The sequence below is a fragment of the Podarcis filfolensis genome (genome assembly GCF_964270895.1).
Source record: "Podarcis filfolensis genome assembly, chromosome: 7".
Taxonomy (NCBI): domain Eukaryota; kingdom Metazoa; phylum Chordata; class Lepidosauria; order Squamata; family Lacertidae; genus Podarcis; species Podarcis filfolensis.
This window is the reverse complement of record NC_139603.1, coordinates 78206421-78227867: the sequence shown is the minus strand read 5'-3', so window position 1 is coordinate 78227867 and position 21447 is coordinate 78206421. Positions and strand designations below refer to the sequence as shown.

The 21447-nt window shown below is 48.0% G+C and overlaps 1 protein-coding gene across 3 annotated transcripts in view; it reads right to left on the bottom strand.

Moving 5' to 3' along the window:
* Positions 1-4791: 4791 nt before the first annotated feature.
* Positions 4792-21447, bottom strand: part of NSMCE2 (NSE2 (MMS21) homolog, SMC5-SMC6 complex SUMO ligase) — a 199273-nt gene continuing 182617 nt past the window's right edge. For all 3 annotated transcript variants that reach the window (XM_083622330.1, XM_083622328.1, XM_083622329.1), the window contains exons 5-7: positions 15514-15617; positions 14186-14292; positions 4792-5199 (exon numbers count right to left, since the gene is read on the bottom strand). In XM_083622330.1, coding sequence (XP_083478456.1) covers positions 5085-5199; positions 14186-14292; positions 15514-15617 — 326 coding nt within the window. In that variant the 3' untranslated portion in view covers positions 4792-5084. The remainder of the gene's footprint in view (positions 5200-14185; positions 14293-15513; positions 15618-21447) is intronic.

Below are 21447 nucleotides of genomic sequence, written 5' to 3'. Positions count from 1 at the left end.
GATATGTGGAAACTGCTAAAGATGAAGTAAAATGAAAACCAGATAGGTGGGACTTGGGGAAGCCCACTTAACAATGTTTAGAAAAAATAAGGATATGACAAGAATTTGTTTGTATTGTTTGTTTTTCTGTTTGTGTTATTTGTGTTATAAAATTGGGGGGGGGGACAAATGTGCTGGATGAGACCAGTGAATTGTCTAGTCCAGCATCACGGTGGCCAACCAGATGTCCGTGGGGAGCCTGCAAGCTGGACGTGAGTGCAACAGCACTCTGCTCACCTGCAGATTCCAGCAGCAGTGAAGGTAGAACATAGCCATGAATTTGTCCATAAGAACACAGCCTCCTGCTGGATCACAGAATTGCAGAGCTGGGAGGGATCCCGAGGATTATCTAGTTCAACCCCTTGCAATGCAGGGATATGCAGTTGTGATTCAAGGACCCGCCACCCGCTTGGGTATTAGAAAGACACATGGACACAGTATATTAGGTTAACGGGCTAAAAAAGGCCACAACTGATTACAGCACGTGAGAGGTATTGGCTTAGGCATTGGATAAAACAACAGAGCGTGAGATGGGTGAGTCTATCAAGGGTTAACCACCAGTGGGGGGAGCCTGTTCATGCAAATACAACTGAAAGCTTCCCCTGATGTCACCGGGGGTCGTGCCATGGCCCTAGCCACCAGCAAGGGCATCGGACAGGATCCATGACTGCCTGGTTCCTTTACTGGAATACCCATAAAGTGGAGGGGTAGGCGATGGCCACACCCTGCTCTCCAACACACAAACATATTCCAATGCCTAACCGCCAATACCTAAAAGTTGTGACGATTTGCTACCAGGTAGGCGGAAAACCAAGTGGCCGGTGCCAATTTGCCAGTTGGATGAAAATTCTTACCAGGCCCATTGGACAACCAAGGCAACCAACCACAGGTCCATAGCAATGTCAAGAGCCAAGCAATGAACTAAAGGGAGGGTGGGTGGGTGATCCGACGAAAACCAGCAGCGGAATGAAAGGGAAGTGCTGCCACGGCCGCATGGGAGTGGCAAAACCCCGCCCCCAAGACTCCACCTGATTGGTTGGCTACCTGGGGGCGTGGTGCAGCAGCCAGGCCAGCTGGGCAGGGGCTGGAACGCCCCCCTGCCAACGCAGGAAACGGCTCCTGCTCACAACTCCTCCCCTCTGTAAGGAGGAGAGGCTCTGTCCCATACAGGGATCGAACCTGCAACAATGGCTTTATCAGCACCACGCTCTAACCAACTGAGCTATGCAGGCTGATATCCTGCAACTTTAAATACCATAAATACCGTAGGGTGGTTTTTTGGGGGGGGGGAGGGAATGTCCTGTTTTTGCTGCGCTACATCACAAGAGTGCTTCTGCAGCAGGCAATAATGTAGAAACATTGGGAACAACTAATAAATTAGGTTGAAGTGTGGAGGGTCCACTGTTAACATCCTATTGGTGTGTTAACAACATGTTGCAGAAGACAGCCACATATTTAGAATGGCAGTAGTGGGTGAGACAACAGAAGGAAGGAATTGAATGACAAGTGTCACAGGGAGAGGTGTTAACACTGTTAGGTCCACTGTAGCAGCAGCAGCCAAGAGTCGTGTGGCACCTTATTCCAGCATAAGCTTTCTCAGAGGTAAAAGAAAGAGACACAGAAGGGATGAATGTAAGCAAACAAACACTGACATGGATATGGGCCAAAGGCTTAGTGTTCCTACCAACACCTTGACCACTAGGACCATCCCAGCCTATTCTACCAGCTTCTTATACAAAGGAAAGATGCTCGGTCAGTGCAGCATGGACCAGACATCCCAAAGGAACATCTAGACACAGGAAATGGCTTCATGCTATTGGTTTGCCTAGCCCAGTGCTGCCTGCTGACTGGCATCTGTTTCCTAACGTTTCACGCAGAATTATGGCTCTGCGGAGGGAGGAAAACAACAACAACGGAACGTCGAAAGCCAAAACGAGTGTGTGTAGACTGCAAGGCAAGAAAACATTTGTTTCCCGGTTCCTTGGCTTGGAATCAGAGGGAAAGCGTATGGACAAACGCCAATCAAAGCAGCTTCTTCCATTGAAAATAAAACTGGGGGAAATGTCAGCTTGTCGAGCAAATCTGCTCAGCTTCCTAAACCAAGAGCCCACCTGTCTTGGACGGTGTTCCACCAGCTGCCTGGCAGCCCCTCTCATTGCAGTTTCAAGGCATAGCCCTGCCCCGATGCCAGCATGGCGGTGGGCAGCGTGGCTTGGTTTGGCGTGCCAGCAATTGTGCACACCTGCAGGAGAGCAGAGCATGTCTTTAAGCCAGAGGCAGGTCTCTCCTGCCTGAATGCTCTTTGCCTCTTGTTTACAAGGGTCTTGCCCTCTGGGTTTCATGGCTTCATCAGGTGTTGCTTAATCCGAGCGAGGGATGAAGGAAAGGTAAAAACAACATCAAGTATGTGGCAAGAGTTTCCACCCGCTGTGCGGGGCGATTGATGCAATGGCCCATGCGCTTTTTACCGTGAAATGCTGCGCTTCAAATGATTGCCAGCATTCTTCCAGCAGCCCTCCCCACTCCTGGAATCGTCACGCTCCGGAGAAGCTGAAAGAATGACGTGCTTGCAATGAGGATTTTTCCAAGAGGTGTTGCTCGGATGACCACTGTAAGAACTATTGCCTCCAGCAGCTGCCACACCACTTGGCTGTATCAGATGAGATGGTGTGGCCCCCTCCTTTGGCTCACCCAGACCAAATAGTCACAGGACTCATTCCTGCCCGTCAGTGGTCATTCTACCTGGCCTTGATGTACCTTTGTAACACAACAGCCTTATTTGCGGGGCTGCCCTTGAAGCTGTCCCAGAAACTCCAGCGGGTGCAGAATGCTGCAGCGAGGCTCCTCCCGGGGTCTCTGCCATGGGAGTATATTCACCCAGTGCTTTTCCAGCTGCACTGGCTCCCGGTGGAGTACAGGGTCAGATTTAAGGTGCTGGTCTTGACTTTTAAAGCCCTTCATGGCCTAGCACCCTCGTACCTATGGGACCACCTCTCCTGGTATGCCCCACGGAGGACCTTAAGGTCCATATACAGCAACACCCTAGAGGTCCCGGGCCCTAAGGAAGTTAGATTAGCCTCAACCAGAGCCAGGGCCTTCTCAACACTGGCTCCGGCCTGGTGGAATGCTCTGTCTCATGAGACCAGGGCCCTGCGGGATCTGATCTCTTTTCGCAGGGCGTGTAAAACAGAGTTGTTCCACCTGGCCTTTGGCTCAGAATCAGTTTGATTCCTTCCCCCTCTTTCTTTTTCCTTTCTCCTCCTATGAAGAGATTGCTCCCTAATTGTTTTAATGTTGTATCTTAATCTTTTAAATTGTATTTTAATCAACTTGTTTTTATTATTGGTTGTTAGCCGCCCTGAGCCCGGTCTTGGCTGGGGAGGGCGGGGTATAAATAAAAATTTATTATTTATTATTATTATTATTTACAGACATCTCCCCATAATGTGGGGTTACGTTCTGGGTACCCATGCACAGAATCAAAAATTGCGTTTAAGTAGGGAGAACCCTCTATAAAGCCTCTGAAAACCAGATTTTTCCTGTTCTCCAGAGCTCTCCCCAATCCAGACCAAAATATATGGAGCTGAAGCTCTGGGGCCGGCTGGAGGATGAGCTGGAAAGCCGCTGCTGCTGTGCTACCCCGCACACCAGCTGTTAGGTGGGGAAGCTGAGCAACCTAAACAAAGCTGTGCTTCGGGTTTCTTTGGGGCTTCCTCTGCCCTCACTGACGTCCTCTTTGGGCTCCAGGGAGCCACAAGGACTCTCCAGCTCTCTCCCACTACTTCCTGGTTTGAATCTATTTATTTCCTGGCACTGCACACAGTAGCGTAGTGTGGGTTGCCAGCCATGCGGTGGGGGTGGGGAGGGAGGAAAATGGAGTACGCATGTGTATTCAACTGCCTAATAGTGTCCATGTCAACCTCAGAGATAAGAAAACAAGAGTTGTTCCATTGTCTTAAGAGGTCACTTTCCAGGTCACACGGAGAAGCTGTTTTCAACGGGGCTGTATTGAGGCAGAACCGGGTGTTGAAATTTTGTGCCCCTAACAATTCTGCAAGGGACGCAGGTGGCGCTGTGGCTAAAACCTCAGTGCCTAGGACTTGCCGATCGTATGGTCGGCGGTTCGAATCCCCGCGGCGGGGTGAGCTCCCGTAGTTCGGTCCCAGCTCCCGCCCACCTAGCAGTTCGAAAGCACCCCTAAGTGCAAGTAGATAAATAGGTACCGCTCCGGTGGGAAGGTGAACGGCATTTCCGTGTGCTGCGCGGGTGCTGGCTCGCCAGAGCAGCTTCGTCACGCTGGCCACGTGACCCGGAAGTGTCTTTGGATAGCGCTGGCTCCCGGCCTCTTAAGCGAGATGAGCGCACAACCCTAGAGTCGGACACGACTGGCCCGTACGGGCAGGGGTACCTTTACCTTTAACAATTCTGCACCTGGGGCAACACTACACCACTGGTTACACATATATACAGTTGCATGTGAATCAACTGTAAGTAGGGGGAGGCCTTTATTAATCTCCCCACATTTACATCCTGCCTTTCTTCCCTCCCAGAGCCCAAGTGTGGTTCCCAGGTGGTCGCCCATCCAGGCTCTGATCAGACTCAGCCCTGCTTAGCTTTGACATGGAGTTGGCCTTGCATGCCTTCAGACCAGCCTATTATGGAACTGCAGCGTTAGCCAAGCGTAGGCCTTTCCTTAAAAAGATTTAAGGGGTTGCTTTGCAACATGAACGCTTTTACTTAGCAGACTCTGGCAATGAGAAAAATACGTTTTTATTTACAGAACGCAAGACGTCAACTGCTGGGTGACATTTTTAAAAAGGAATTAAAAAACAGGTTGGGTGGCAGCGTTTTGCGCCTGGGACTCTCGAAGGAGCAAGGAAAATGCTTTCGGCGACAGGTCAGACCTTCAACTTTGCCTGCAATTGGAATACTTGAAATAACAACCGGTTACACAACCACCTGGCAATCAGCAACTTATCTCAGGCGACCTCTTCTAACATCACATTTTCTTTGTCGTAACAGCCGCCGGGAGTGCCAGCTGACTTCTACTGTGTTGACCGGCTCTGTTTACTCTGACTGTCGATTGCTCTCTTAACGGCTTCATCCGGCACCAGGTCTGATCTCCTGACGGTGAGGTTACTGCAGCCAACCTTGGGGCAGCTGTAAAAAGACAGGGAGAGAAAGTGACCCCAGTAAAATCAGCAGAACGGAATTTCTCACTTTGGTTTACCTTCAGGTCCAGCGGTGGTTTCCACTGGCTACCCACAAGGAATGGGAAATCGAATACATAGGGAAGAAGACTTTTTCTGTCCACATTCCCACAGCATTCCCCAATAGCAAAACACCATTTTCAAAATCATAAAGACTCTGAAACTGACATGCTACATCTATGTAGCAGATCCAGTGTACTGAATTATGGTTCAGGATTACAGTGGTATCTTCGGTTACAGACGCTTCAGATTACAGACTCCGCTAACCCAGAAATAGTACCTCGGGTTAAGAACTTTGCTTCAGGATGAGAACAGAATTCGCGCAGCAGCAGTGTGAGGCCCCATTAGCTAAAGTGGTACCTCTGGTTAAGAACAGTTTCAGGTTAAGAATGGACCTCCAGAATGAATTAAGTTCTTAACCGGAGGTACCACTGTACTGGAATTTTTCAATGTCTACAATCAACACAGAAGAGAAGAACGATTTGATAATGGCGAATAAGAAGCTGTTTTTATCATGACAGCCTTTTGTTTTGCCTAGTTTTCCTGCTCTGCTGTGCCGACTTTTTGTAGTGCGATTTGAAAACGTGTTAAAACCTTTCCTAGGTTCTGTTAGGACTCTTCTTTTTCCTGAGATCAGCCAGATCAGCAAGGTGCAATGTGATGTTGATCTCCTTCCTTGCTGGGTAGCAGTAATCTGTTTTGGGGAGACACATGATGAGGAATGCAATTATCCTGAGCAGGTGGGAATAGATGCCCCCAGGGAGGTTGAATGCGCTGAGATATATGAACGTTTCTGCTTGTAGATCAGTCTTAAGTGGAACACAATTTGCCCATGGTAGTAATAATAGGTAATAGCATTGCAGACTGTAATCTCTGCATATTGTTTTAGGCCTTCAAAGAACTTTGCAAACGGCAACTTCTATATTCTCACCCTGCTGATGAATCTGAAGAGACGGGGCGGACAGATAAGAGAAGCAGTTTGCCTTGGGCCGCACTGAGAAACTGCAGCGAAGCAAATGTCATGGGAAATAATCAATTCTCGCCAAAACCTCAAACTCTGGCACTCAACACCAACAGTATATTTTTTCGGTCCATGCCAAAGCATGGAGTTTGGTGCAATGCACAGAATTTCCTTCCCCTTATTATTCTTCACCAGTTGCTTTTAAGAAAAAATCCAAATTTTGAAGTAGAATTACGCAAAGTTAACAGGGTGCTCTCTACCTGTGGGCTCAAACGTGAACAAGAGTACCATATTTTTCGCCCCATAGGACACACCGGCCCATAAAGCGCACCTAGTTTTTTTGGGGGGAAATAAAGGGGGGGAAATTATTTCCCCCCCAGGCGCGGGGCTGGGGCGGGGGAGGCCTGAGCTTCCCCCGACCCCAGCCCCCAGAACAGGCAACTCTCCGCAAGCCGTGGGAGCCCAGCGCCAGGCTCCCACGGCTTGCGGAGAGCTGTGGGAAGCTCGAAGCCTGGGGCGCGCTGAGCTCAGTGCGCCCCAGGCTTCGGCATGCAGGCAACTCTCTGCAAGCCATGGGAGCCCAGCACAGGCTCCCACGGCTTGCGGAGAGCTGCGCGAAGCCTGGAGAGCGAGAGGGGTCGGTGTGCACCGACCCCTCTCGCTCTCCAGGCTTCAGCGAAAGCCTGCATTCGCCCCATAGGACGCACACACATTTCCCCTTCATTTTTGGAGGGGGAAAAGTGCGTCCTATAGGGCGAAAAATACGGTATTTGTTTTATGAATATGCAAAAGGGTCAGAACTATATCGAAACTAGAGGGAAAACTGCTTTTGCAAAATAGACACTGTGGAAGGGGGTAAGTGAGAGTTGTGGGGGCTTACTTCGACATAGGAGCAAGGCTTTCCTTTTGTGGAAAACACAAAGAAAACTACCAGACCCATCATGCCTAACCTGAAATGATGCTCAGAGTGTCATTTGGGATTTGGGTGCCTTGTGAAGACGTTCTTATCCCAACAGACCTTCCCAGAAGGCAATTCCTGGCCTAGTCACCGTTGATTTTGTAACAGCATAAAGGTATTTTAAATAAATATGTATATGAATATCAATGTACTGCATTGTGGTTTTTATTTTTGCATACAGCTTTGAGGTTCTTCGTGAATATAAACTGATAAAGGGATTTTAATAATAATAATAATAATAATAATAATAATAATAATAATAATAGTTGAACCTCGGGTTAAGAACTTAATTCGTTCTGGAGGTCCATCCTTAACCTGAAACTGTTCTTAACCTGAGGTACCACTTTAGCTAATGGGGCCTCCTGCTGCTGCCGCACGATTTCTGTTCTCATCCTGAGGTAAAGTTTTTAACCCGAGGTACTACTTCTGGTTTAGGGGAGTCTGTAACTTGAAGCGTCTGTAACCCGAGGTACCACTGTAATTTATTGTGAAGGAGAAGCTGTATGGGGTCTTTCCCAAGAACATAAGAAAAGCCTGCAAGGTCAGGTCAATGGCACATCTAGTCCAATATCCTCTTCCCACAGTGGCTGGTCAGATAATTATGCTAAGCCCACAGAGAAGCATCTGAGCTCAACAGCACTCCTCCCGACAGTGAAGACAGCACATAGTCATTGTGGCCATCTTTCTTCTGTCTGTCCTGTATCTTCCAACCACAGACCCTCCAAGTGTCCCTATTTTCCAGGGACACCCCTGATTTAGAGAAGCCGTCCCCGTTTCTGATTTGACCCCCTGAATGTCCCGCTTTTCCTTAGGACGTTGCTATTTTCATTGGAGAATTGTTGGAAGGTATGGAGTTACGCGACACCCCCCCCCCCCCGAGCCAAGGAGATTAGTAACTATACAACCTTTAGTTGATGCCTCAAGGCAGCCCTGTATAGGGAAGGGTTTAAAAATATATATATATATTGCTGTTTTTATATATGTTGGAAGCTGCCCAGAGTGGCTGGGGCAACCCAGTCAGGTGGGGGGAATAATAATAATAATAATAATAATAATGGAATAGCACGTCCCTATTTTCCCTGGAGAAATGTTGGAAGTTATGCACCCATCCCACTAACCAGGGAACTCAGGAAATTGAAGTTCTGTGAGGGAAATAGGCCTTTCTGAGGGAGAGCCAGTGTGGTGTAGTGGTTAAGAGCGGTAGTCTCGTAATCTGGTGAACCGGGTTCGATTCCCCGCTCCTCCACTTGCAGCTCCTGGGTGACCTTGGGCCAGTCACACTTCTCTGAAGTCTCTCAGCCCCACTCACCTCACAGGGTGCTTGTTGTGGGGGAGGAAGGGAAAGGAGAATGTTAGCCGCTTTGAGACCCCTTCGGGTAGTGATAAAGTGGGATATCAAATCCAAACTCTTCTCTTCTTCTTCTTCTTCTTTCTTAACAACTGTCACTAGCCTGAACAAACAATGCTCCCCAAGAATTCTTTGTGGGAAGCCACAAAGTGTTTGAACTGATTCAATAGCGCTTTATTTGGATGGTGCGAATGTGGCCTTCAAGGGGTTTTTTTGGGGGGGTTGCGGGTGTACATTTCACACATGAACCTCTTCCCACAGTCAGGAGCTGGACATCCCCCCCCCCCCGTGTCTTAGGACGGCCACCCATACAAAAAGTTGCTCAATATGTACTGGAAACTGTTGTCAAAGACTCTACAACAACTTGACAACCATTGTTACTGTGTGTGTCGCAACCCAAATTGTTTGAGGCCCCAAACTCTACCGACCGGGGTGCCCCAATCCAAGGCCCTTTTTATTTTTATTTTTATAATAATAATAATAATAATAATAATAATTTATTATTTATACCCCGCCCATCTGGCTGGGCCTCCCCAGCCACTCTGGGCGGCTTCCATAGAAACCAGAAACACAGTAAAATATCACACGTTAAAAACTTCCCTGAACAGGGCTGCCTTAAGATGTCTTCTGAATGTCACGTAGTTGTTTATTGCTTTGACATCTGCTGGAAGGGCGTTCCACAGGGCGGGCGCCACTACCGAGAAGGCCCTCTGCCTGGTTCCCTGTAGCTTTGCTTCTTGCAATGAGGGAACCGCCAGAAGGCCCTCGGCGCTGGACCTCAGCGTCCGGGCAGAATGATGGGGGTGGAGACGCTCCTTCAGGTATACTGGGCCGAGGCCGTTTAGGGCTTTAAAGGTCAACACCAGCACTTTGAATTGTGCTCGAAAACGTACTGGGAGCCAATGTAGGTCTTTCAAGACCGGTGTTATATGGTCTCGGCGGCCGCCCCCAGTCACCAGTCTAGCTGCCGCATTCTGGATTAGTTGTAGTTTCCGAGTCACCTTCAAAGGTAGCCCCACGTAGAGTGCATTGCAGTAGTCCAAGCGGGAGATAACCAGAGCATGCACCACTCTGGCGAGACAGTCCGCATGCAGATAGGGTCTCAGCCTGCGTACCAGATGGAGCTGGTAGACAGCTGCCCTGGACACAGATTTGACCTGTGCCTCCATGGACAGCTGTGAGTCCAAAATGACTCCCAGGCTGCGCACCTGGTCCTTCAGGGGCACAGTTACCCCATTCAGGACCAGGGAATCCTCCACACCTGCCCGCCTCCTGTCCCCCAAAAACAGTACTTCTGTCTTGTCAGGATTCAACCTCAATCTGTTAGCCGCCATCCATCCTCCAACCGCCTCCAGACACTCACATTTTTGAGGTCCTACTCATCACCCAATGGACCCATTCTGCCTGGGAAGAAGGCACCTTGCCCCAGACTCAGCATTTGGAGCCGAGAGTCAGCAGTCATTACTTCTGCGCTGTGTCTCCTCGCTAGTTGCCTTTGCCTTGGGCGAATCATGGAGTCTCACCGTTTGGGGTTTGTTTCTCCCAGTCTACAAAGTGGTTAGGGCAATTATGATCTATTTGGCACATGTTTTTGCCAGGATTAATTAATTCTGGTGAAGCGCCTAGGAAGCCTCAAGTCAAAAAGCAAATCTGCGCAACACAGGAATGCCAATGTTACTCGGGAACAGAGATTATTCTCAGCCGTTCGGAGGAGGAAGAAGCTAGGGTGGGGTCATTTAAGGAAGGAGGGAGGGATTTGTGGAAGTGGGATTTTGTTCTTATTTATTTATGGATGCCCATAAGGCCAATTGTAATTTTAAGGTGGCTTAAAATGTAAAAGTACAATACAGTTGCATATTTTTTTTAAAGAAAAAGACAAGCACCCTTAATAATAATAAAAAGCCAGATAAAATTAAATAAACTCAGGCAGCCCCAAATCAAAACAACTCAAATAACTGGTTCATGCTAAAAGGCAAAACATCTCAAGCAAAGGCCAATGACAATAGGGTTTGTTTGTTTGTTTAACTTTCACGAATCCCTGCACTGGTGAGGTTCAATGAAACCCTTCTCGCAATGTCAGCCAATGTGGTGCAGTGGTTAGAGCACTGGACTAAGCCCTGGGAGACGAGGGTTCAAATCCCCATTCAGCCACGAAGCTCACTGGGTGACCCTGGGCCAGTCACAGACTTTCCGCCTAACGTACCTTACAGGGTTCTTATGGTGTTGAGCTGGGGAGGCGGAAAAACCCTGAGCTCCTTGCGGGAAAGGTGGAATACAACTGATAAGCAAATAAATTCCAGAGGCGTGGGGGCTACCACCGAGAAGGTCTCCTCCCTTGTGCCTGCCATCCTGGTTACTTTCAGAAACAAGCGCGTGAGGAGGGCCTCCATTGATGGTCCTAATAGGCAGGATGTGTGGCAACTAATGGGAGAGGTGTTCCTTCAGATATCTTGCTCCGCATGAGGGCTTCATACACGGAAGTGAGCATCTTATATTGAACTCAGCCAACAGGCAGCCTGTGGGGTTACTTTTAGGAGTGCCATGGCATAATGATGATGATGATGATGATAATAATAATAATAATTTTTTATTATTTATATCCCGCCCTTCCCGGTTCAGAAAAATGGGCTCAGGGTGGCTAACAAAAAATTTAAAACACTTAATTGATGCAACAACAACAAAAAAACATAAAATACAGTATAAAACGTGAATAACAATAAATTCAGAATTAAAAAACCAATTTAGGGGGGAAATCCATCCAATAAACATTAGATGATCACCAGGGCTAGCTGGCTAAATTAGCCCTATTTGGGCCTGTCTAGCTCTACCACCCGGGAGACGGGTGGCGCTGTGGGTTAAACCACAGAGCCTAGGACTTGCCGATCAGAAGGTCAGCGGTTCGAATCCCCACAACGGGGTGAGCTCCCGTTGCTCGGTCCCAGCTCCTGCCAACCTAGCAGTTCAAAAGCACATCAAAGTGCAAGTAGATAAATAGGTACCACTCCAGCGGGAAGGTAAAGGCGTTTCCGTGCGCTGCTCTGGTTCACCAGAAGCGGATTAGTCATGTTGGCCACATGACCCGGAAGCTGTACGCCGGCTCCCTCGGCCAATAAAGCGAGATGAGTGCCGTAACCCCAGAGTTGGTCACGACTGGACCTAATGGTCAGGGGTCCCTTTACCTTTAGCTCCACCACCCAGCAACTTGATGGTTGTGCTTTGTGTGAGATGAAGCCTCTGGACCGTCTCTATGGGCAGCCCCACATAGAGAACAGGGCCATAGTCCCATCACAGTGTCTCAAACCGATCCATACCACGCAACAGAATGAGGTGGTAGAGTTTTGGAGTGATAAAACAGAGCAGGTAAGAGATACTGACTTTGATCCTGAGATCCATAAGACGAAAAATGCTCAGTCCCCCACCTCCAATCCTTAAAAAATCCTCTCTGGAGGACCAGGAGATTCTCTGGGTCTGTGAGGTTGGGATGGTGTGTGGGGCTTCTGGGGGGGGGGGGGGAGGCAGGGGTGCCCAAAATTGAGCAGAGGTACATTGCTTTGAGTGAAACGCAGGTAGCAGAAAATCCCTTTCTGTGAACATCCTTGGATCACAGGATCTAAGCCACCATTTTTCAATGCCCTGCATGATGAATTCTTGCATAACAAAGTACGTTGGGCTACAACATTTCTGCCTGATGTGCCAGCTTTCTGCTTGCAAGGGAGCTTTCGGGTTTAGTTTGTTCTACCCAAGGGAACACTCGAAATGTATGAAGAATACATGTAATAGATGTGCGCGGCCAGAAACTGTGTTTAAAGAGGGTTGTGGTAGAACTACTTCAGAAGCTGCCAAAAAGAAGAGCCTGGACATTTCCGCCCGTTCCAGAAAACAAGTCAGAACACAGCGCCTCGTAACTGTGCAGTGCAGATGTTACATTTGCATCCTCACTTTAATATTGCACTAGGTGTTAATTACACCTTGAGATATAAATTACACTTTGCATCACCTGCCACGGGTGTACAGGTGTAGGGCGGAATGGGACAATATTCTGCTCAACTACTCCCTTCCTTTAACCCATTTACACGGGAGCAAGGCTCATCGATGTGACTTACTTCTGAGAAGGCATCTGTAGGACTGCCCTGTCGGTTGCTTTCAAGGCGAGGGCACCCAAAACTTGGGATTTAAAAATGCAGTCAGATCAAGGGTATGATGGTGGCTGCACACCCCTGGAGCTGATCCTCTTGTTTTGTTTTGTTTTGTTTTGTTTTGCTCATGCTGATCCAATGATCCCTGTACTTCCTCCTGACACTTCCTGAACATTGTCATGTGCTGCAGAAACGTGTTCTCTACAATACACAACGCCTGTCTGCTGTGCATCATCTAGAAAGCTTATGGATGTGGCCTCAACTCTCTGGCCAACAAGGTACACCTCTCCAGGTAAAGGTAAAGGGACCCCTGACCATTAGGTCCAGTCGTGGCCGACTCTGGGGTTGCGGCGCTCATCTCGCTTTATTGGCCAAGGGAGCCGGCGTGCAGCTTCCGGGTCATGTGGCCAGCATGACTAAGCCGCTTTTGGCGAACCAGAGCAGCGCACAGAAACACAGTTTACCTTCCCGCTGGAGCGGTACCTATTTATCTACTTGCACTTTGACGTGCTTTTGAACTGCTAGGTTGGCAGGAGCAGGGACTGAGCAACGGGAGCTCACCCCGTCGCGGGGATTCGAACCACTGACCTTCTGATCGGGAAGTCCTAGGCTCTGTGGTTTAACCCACAGCGCCACCCGCGTCCCACCTCTCTAGGAATAGTTTAATGAAGAGTAGACTAGAATGGCCCTCAAGACTCTCTGTCCAAGCTCTCAGGACCTTCTCCAGGCACCACACCTCTTTTAAAGTTTTTGCAAGCTGGAAAGCAGGGCTTTTTTTTAGCTGGAGCGCACCGGAGCTGCGCTCCAGCACCTCTCAGGTGGGCAGCAGCACCTGACTAGCAAAGTCCCGCTGTGCCTTCGCCTGACAAGGAGACCGTCCCCAAAGCGGATATCCTCTACAGGCACCAAAGAGGAACTCCTCATGTGGGAAAGCTGCCCTGTCCCTCCTTCTTGTGCGCACCAGCCGGAGAGGCAGGGCGGCTAACACACAAATGGGACAGGACGGCATTATGAGTGGACGCATGAAACTGACATAGAAAAAGAAGCGCTCGCCCACCCCAACGCAAGCCCAAAATATCTGGACACAGCATGCAATGTGAACTGATGTGAATGAGCATAATTCGCAGCAGCTCTGAAGCCACCACCATTCTCCTGATTGCAAATTGCTTTTAAAATGTTTCAGCATTGCGTTTTACCCTGGAAGTAAGGAAGGGTTGGCAAAATCCAAGAGGCAACAACAGCGGCCCCAATTTTCACAGAAAGCACTGCCATGATTGCGTGAATTGCCTCCAAGTGTACAGAAATGTGGGCTGTGTTTTTTTTTGGTATATTCTGTTGGAAGCCACCAAAAGTGGCTGGGGTACAAAAAATAACTACTACTACTACTACTACTAATTCTAGTGATAACTTGCTCTGACTTTTTCTCTCAGGGTGAAGAAGCAACCTCCTTTACTTATTTATTAAAAGAACCTACTTTTTTTGTTGTTTTGGAGCTTAGCAAAATTCCCTTCCCCTTTGGTCATGGTTGCTTACCAGGCATTCTTGCCACGATGTTCCTTGCGTCGGATCAGGTCCAGGATGGCTTCTTCTTCGTAGAAGTGCCCACAGACTTTATTCTTGACAGGTTTCTTCATTTCTACCTGCAATAATTAATCCACCTGTGCTTAACAAAGATCTTGATGTGGTTAGCCGTGTTCTTAATTGAGCTCCATTGCCATGGAAGATATCTGCTGAGTACCATTTAATAGTCTTGTCCTATTTTTTGATACATTTATTTCATTTGAAACATCTCAAGCCCTATAAAGATACCCACTAGGAACAAAAGCTCCACTTGGAAAGCTTGCTGAAAGAGGAAAAAAACCAAGAGTAAAAGTAAAAATAGCCAACATAACTTAAAAAGTAAATATAGGAAAAATAAGGCACAGGCAAACTCGGCCCTCCAGATGTTTTGGGACTACAATTCCCATCATCCCTGACCACTGGTCCTGTTAGCTAGGGATCATGGGAATTGTAGTCCCAAAACGTCTGGAGGGCCGAGTTTGCCTATGCCTGGTCTATTGCTCTGTGTGTGTGTGTGTGTGTGTGTGTGTGTGTGTGTGTGTTTCTACTGTACTGTGTTTGTGTGTATTCAATGCAGTAGCACCTCCCTCCTGACATTGGTGTTGCTGCAGCTCAGCCAGATGGCACGAGGCAGGGTGGTGACGTCCAGGCTGCATGAACGCCCTAGCAAGAGTGCTGGATTGACTCCACCAATGTGCCCACAAAGCCCCAGCCATGCCGCCACCTTGCCACAGCCCAGCCTGGTTCAGGTGAGCATCAGTGATGCTGGCGTAGTGAGGGGAGTCCTGTGGTTCTGCCCTAATGCCTTGACTGCTATGGATAACACAAGCTGCTACCCTCAGAAGCTTAAGGCCAGGCAGATGAATAGAACAGGAGGAAGACAGACTGCAGAGTCAAAGTCAACAGCAGAAGACAAGGAGGGGAAGATGAGAGAAGGAAATAGGAGAAAAGGGCAAATTAGCATTAACACATTTACATTCTAATCAGTACAGGGACAGTTACTTCCCTCTAGGGCTTCCCAAACTAGGGTCTCCAGCTATTTTTGGACTACAACTCCCATTGTCCCAAATAGCAGGGATCAGGGATGATGGGAATTGTAGTCCAAAAACAGCTGGAGACCTAAGTTTGGGAAACCCTGCTCTGGTGTGACAGTCCAGGCTTTGCCCAAAGCATTTAACTGGAACATAGGCAACTGACACATCCATCTACAACAAAAAATTGATGTCGTGAGCAGAGGTGAAGTGGTAACTAATGAAGCCACCATGAATGTTCCCCATCAGGTATGAGGGTGTGTTGCCTACCTGTGTGATGGGGCACACAAAGTTCATCTGACTTTGCGTCACTGCAAGGTCCTCATCAACCTGTTCAAGCGGCGAGCTCTTTTCCCCATCTGACTGGACACCGACTGCAACATAAACGAGAGGGTGGAAGACCACTCAGTTACAGACATGGCTGCCATCGTGACATTCAGATCTTTGGACTGTGCCACCCCCTGTGGAGGTCTACCTTGCGACAACCTGGAGGAGGGCCTTTTCCACTGAAACATTATTATTACCAGTTCATAAGCCACTTAACAGCCCGAAGCAATCAAAGAGATGTGCAACAGCAAGAGAAAAATGGCATAAAGTACAAAAAAATACAATTATTAAATTTACTTCCAACAGCGACAACAAGACCATTCGTCTATAACCAGGCCTTGGGCTAATGAAACAATCTAAGGCCTTTTAAATATGTTTGTGGTGGGGCTATAGGTGTGCGTTATTATGTATTTTGTGTTCTCATTTTGTCTTTTCATGCTCAAAACAAAACAAATTTTTTTCTTTCCAGTAGCACCTTAAAGACCAACTAAGTTAGTTCTTGGTATGAGCTTTCGTGTGCATGCACACTTCGTCAGATACACGACGAAGGTCTTTTCATGCTGTAAACCACCTTGTGATTTTCAGATGACGGGAGGTATATAAATTTCATAAATAAAATGAAGACCACATCTTGTGGGCATTGCAACTAGTTCCTTTTGGCTCTCAAACCACCCAGAAGCATCCCTAGTTATCTGTGTCATCTCATTTCCACAATTTCCAGGATAATTTTGCCATCTGAGTAGCTTCCCATAATTTAGTACTAACAGAGCACTGGAGACTTCTGGGATTGTCATGGCTGGCACACGCAATTACTGGATGCTTGTGCCTGCCAGCACAACGGACATGTCTCACCCTTTAAATCTTGCGATGTAATATTAATGATAACTTATACTACCCGGGTTTCTAAATGGCTGCTCGCCTGTGGCACGCTAAGGATCTCCTCAAGCGACACAGCTGGAAACCTTCTGTAAACTGAAGAAGAGTTGAGTCCCTCTTTCCTTTTTAGTGTACCACAAATGAGAAGTATAAGAAAGTGGGCTATTAAAAACAAAGTTGTCTAGCTACTTCCATGGACTTGTTTGCAAAGCTCTACCACGCTAAGGGGGTGGAAGCTTCTAGAAACCGCACACTGATGAATTACTTTCTTCTTGCAGCACTAGGGTTGTTTACACACACACACACACACACACACAGCCATTCGGGCTTAATTTTGTAATAAAACGAACCAGGTCTACAGAATACAGCGACTTTCCTTCCCCGCTGCAGTTTGGCCAGAGTTATAGAACAGAACTGCACTGTGTATGTGTGTTACGCAACCGCTTTCATACGGAGACACATCCTTCCTTCTCCTCTGCCAAATAAAATCCATTTCTCTTATTTCCTTACAGTCCTTTATGGTGGCCAATCATCTCCTGGGCAGAACTGAGGCTCAAGACAAATGCTGGCTAACCGACCATATACAGAGACGGCATTGAAAGGAAGTTTAAAAAAAAAAAGTTCAATCCTCAAGCATGTTGCAGGAAAGATTTGGGGCTGTGTATCTGCCAGGAAGAAAAAGTGCAGAATGTGCAACTCAATGCAGATGCCAGATTCTGGAGAAATTTGACTCCCATTAAGTAATTTTTTTGTTTTTTTAGAATCCCCTGCCGGTGGTGAAACCTGTTGGGTGGCTTAGGGCCAGTCACTATCTCTCAGCCTTTCCTACCCCACAGGGTTGTTGTGAGGATAAATGGAACCTGGGGGGAACCCTGTGTGCTACCCTGAGTTCCTTGGTGAGATAAAATTGTACTGAATCAGGGATGGGGAATCTGTGCCCTTCCAACTATTCTTGAGCTAGCCCCAGACACAGAACACTCGCCAAAACACCATTGGCCATGTTGGATAGGGCAGAATGGGATTTAACGCCAAAACCATTGGCCATGTTGGATAGGGCAGAATGGGATTTAATGCCCAACAACATCTAAAGGGTGACAAGTTTAAATAAATACAGGTGGTGACTATTTTAGGCAAGTCCAATTGACGCATGGCCACCAACACGCGGCCCTTTTGGACCCGGAAGAAGGCAGAATAAATGGCAATGTTTGTCTGTCTAAGGCAGAGGTTTTCAACCTTTTAGGGTCCCCGGCTCCCTTGACCAACTTTCTTTCTGTGACTCCTCTATGCGGCTCAGGAGCCGTTATGTCACCCCTTGCCTGTAGAGCTGGCAGCCTCTCACTCCTTTTCAAACAACCTCCCTTGTGGAGTGTTCCCCCAGGCTCGTCTTCTTTGGAGTCCTCCGTGCAGATGTCGCCCCTAGTCTCTTAGCTGCCCCCCAACCCGTCCCAAAGAGCTACCTCCTCACACTGCTCCACAGGGGCATGGGACTTGTCTGTCCATTCCCAACAGCAAGGGTTGATAGACTGGCCTGGCTGGGCTCCCTCGCCCGCTTGCTTGCTTACTCTCCACCCCCATTGTTCTCCCCGGACGCTGAGGTCCAGCACTGAGGGCCTTCTGGTGGTTCCCTCATTGCGAGAAGCAAAGTTACAGGGAACCAGGCAGAGGGCCTTCTTGGTGGTGGTGCCTGCCCTGTGGAACACACTCCCATCAGATGTCAAAGAGATAAACAACTACCTGACATTTAGAAGACATCAGGGAAGTTTTTAATGTGTGACATTTTAATGTATTTTTAATCTTTATTGGAAGCCGCCCAGAGATGGGCGGGATACAAATAATAAATTATTATTATTATTACTCTGAGACTGCCTCGGCTCCCGGCAATCAGGACCCCCTGGCCAGCCCCAGAGGCACCATTCGCCTGGGGAGTTTGTAGTTGGGGCTGCTGCAACAAACAGCTGTGCAAGCCTTTGGGAGGCAGAGACAGGAAAAGGCATCAGAGGAGGGAGGGAAGGAAAGACGGACAGAGGCCAGTGTTGCCTGCAGCACCCCTGACCATCATTCAAGTTAGCCTAGGGTACCACAGCACACTGGTTGAAAACCTCTGGTCTAAGGGATAACACCCTCCAAAAGACAACATAGTCAAAGAAAATGGTCACCACTTGCTTCCAGAATGCCAGCATTGTAGATTTTTGAGCAACAGCCCCAAAATGCCAATCTGGCTGGAATCTGGCCTTAACTATGCGAGTTCCATAGTTTAAATGCGGTCCCACCCTAGATTTGCAAAGCGGCATAGTGATATCGGCAGTTTTATTTTCAGTTCCTTTCCTGATGATCCCTAGCACGGGGTTTGCCTTTTTCAGGGCCGCAGCAGGCCAGGTTGAAGTGGACATCTGTTGTAAGCCACTTTTGGCTCAGCTCAGTGTAGAAGGCAGCATATCATTAATCTGAATCCTTCAATCAACAAGAAGAGGGAGGCTGTAAGGTTTCCCAGCCACAATCTAGCCAGTGTTGTCTATTTGGGTGGGTAGTGATTCTCTTTCCCAAGTATGCAACCTGAATCCTTTTAGCCAGAGATGTTGGGGATTTGACCTGGGACTGCCCACATAGAAAACACACATTGCACCACCGAGCTCATCCTTCTATCTAGTTTGCGAAGTGAGAAGAGGCAGCAGTTTCATCTTTCTATGGTGCATGTTGCAACAATTGCTCAAGGAGAATATGCAGAGATCTTGTGGACTTGGTTGCAGAGAGCTCCTAACTCAGTTACTGCCTCCAAAGCAGATGTTCTAAGGGACAAGCGTGCATTATCAGCAAAACACAGATAAGCAGATTATTGGTTGCATAGGAGAAAAGATTATGCAGATGAGCAGGGATTTGCAGAATACTGTTTTCTTCTAGGGAGGGAGTGTGCATTTTCTGCGCAAAGTAAGGGTGCCTGAGAAGTCCAGTTTCTGGGAATTATGAAGCAAACTGTCCTAAACCTGCGCCTCTTCAACTAATGCACAGACCGTATATGTAACCAGAACCTTCAATGCAATATATTTTAATGTTGCAATAGTGCCATTCAAATTCAATCACAGCTGAAGGACCACAAGCGATAGTTTGATAGGCAGGATAAAGGTAAAGGTAAAGGGACCTCTGACCATTAGGTCCAGTCGTGGCCGACTCTGGGGTTAAACCACAGAGCCTAGTGTCCAACCCTCTTCAAGGTGGCATGGGGTTCAACCCAGCATGCCTGATGCTAGGAAGCCATTTAAAATAGAGCTCATCCTTTGGATTAGCAGAAGTGTTGTTTCCTTTCCAGGCTTGCAAACTGGCACACGCCTGGTCGCCTGCGGTGAGTAAGATCCATGCAGAAGTGACCAGGAACGACAGTTCTCATTTATGCCATAAAGAAGAGATAGGTATGCTTAGAGAGGCAGGCAAACATTTATGTGTACGTATCGTTGGTGAACTTATTTTGCCAGGGTACCCTAACCATTGCATGCAGGAGCCAATTAAAACAAGCGAGTCCTTCTGACAATTCATCCAGGGAATACGCTGTCATAAAACAGCCTTAAAATGGGGTTAAAATGGGACAAATTTGAGGAGGAACTGTGTTATCAATGGCTATTAGCCATGGAACTAAATGGAGCTTCCCTGCTCTGGAGCAGTATACCTTTGAATAGCAGTTGCTGCGGGTGGAAAAAGGAGAATGGCAGGGGAAAGCTGTTATCTTCATGGCCCTGCTTAGTGGCTTCCTAAAGGCAACTGTTTGGCCACTGTGGGAAACAGGATGTTGGAACAGGCAGACTTTTGGTCTGATCTGGCAGTGTTGTTCTCATGTTCTTACTGAAGTGATCCTGAAAGGGCAGTAGCACAGAGTTCCTCTGAATGTTTAGCTCAGCTTCTAGAGTTGCATGAAAGAGGAAAACAGCACCATATTGGTATAATTCCCCCCAATGCTTCACGTGAAGCTATAGCCCAAAGGAGCTGCTGCCATGAGCATTATCATACCATCATAGAATCAAAGAATTGCAGTGTTGGAAGGGACCCCAAGGGTCATCCAGTCCAACCCCCTGCAATGTAGGAATCTCAGCTAAAGCATCCATGACAGATGGCCATCCAACCTCTGCTTAAAAACCTCCAAGGAGGGAGAGTCCAGAAACTCCCAAGGGAGACTGTTCCACTGTCGAACAGCTCTTACTGTTTATGTGTATTTATGTGCATGTGTGTTTGAATGAGCTGAACAGAGCAAAAGATGAGTCACAGTGGTGTTGAGAGTGTGTGTGTATGAACTTGCTCTGCATATGTAAAGGGTTAAAGTGCCATGTTTAATTTTTGGCTGCTATTTTGTTAATGTTGCTGAACAACTCCAAGTACGCCTGGAGGATGTGGACCATTTGGATCCCTTCCAGTTGGGATTCAGGCCTCATCATGGGGCTGAAACTGCCTTGGTCGCACTGGTTGATGATCTCCGGCGGGCTAGGGACAAAGGTGAGAGTTGTTTCATAGTTCTGCTGGATCTCTCAGCGGCTTTTGACACCATCGACCATAACATCCTTCTGGACCGTCTTGAGGGGCTGGGAGCGGGGGGCACTGTCATACAGTGGTTCTGCTCCTTTCTCCTGGGCCATGTCCAGAAAGTGGTGGGGGGGGATCAGTGTTCAGACCCCTGGGCTCTCACTTGTGGGGTGCCTCAGGGTTCCATCCTCTCCCCCATGCTTTTTAATATCTATATGAAGCCGCTGGGAGAGATCATCAGGGGGGTTGGGTTGGGTGTTCATCAATATGCGGATGACACCCAGCTCTACCTCTCTTTTAAATCTGAACCAGTGAAGGCGGTGAAGGTCCTGTGTGAGTGTCTGGAGGCGGTTGGAAGATGGATGGCAGCTAACGGATTGAGGTTGAATCCTGACAAGACAGAAGTCCTGTTCTTGAGGGACAGGGAGCGGATTATTATTATTATGTTGTTGTTGTTTCACAGATTATAAAAGCTGTATTGATCTGTTAATCATGACA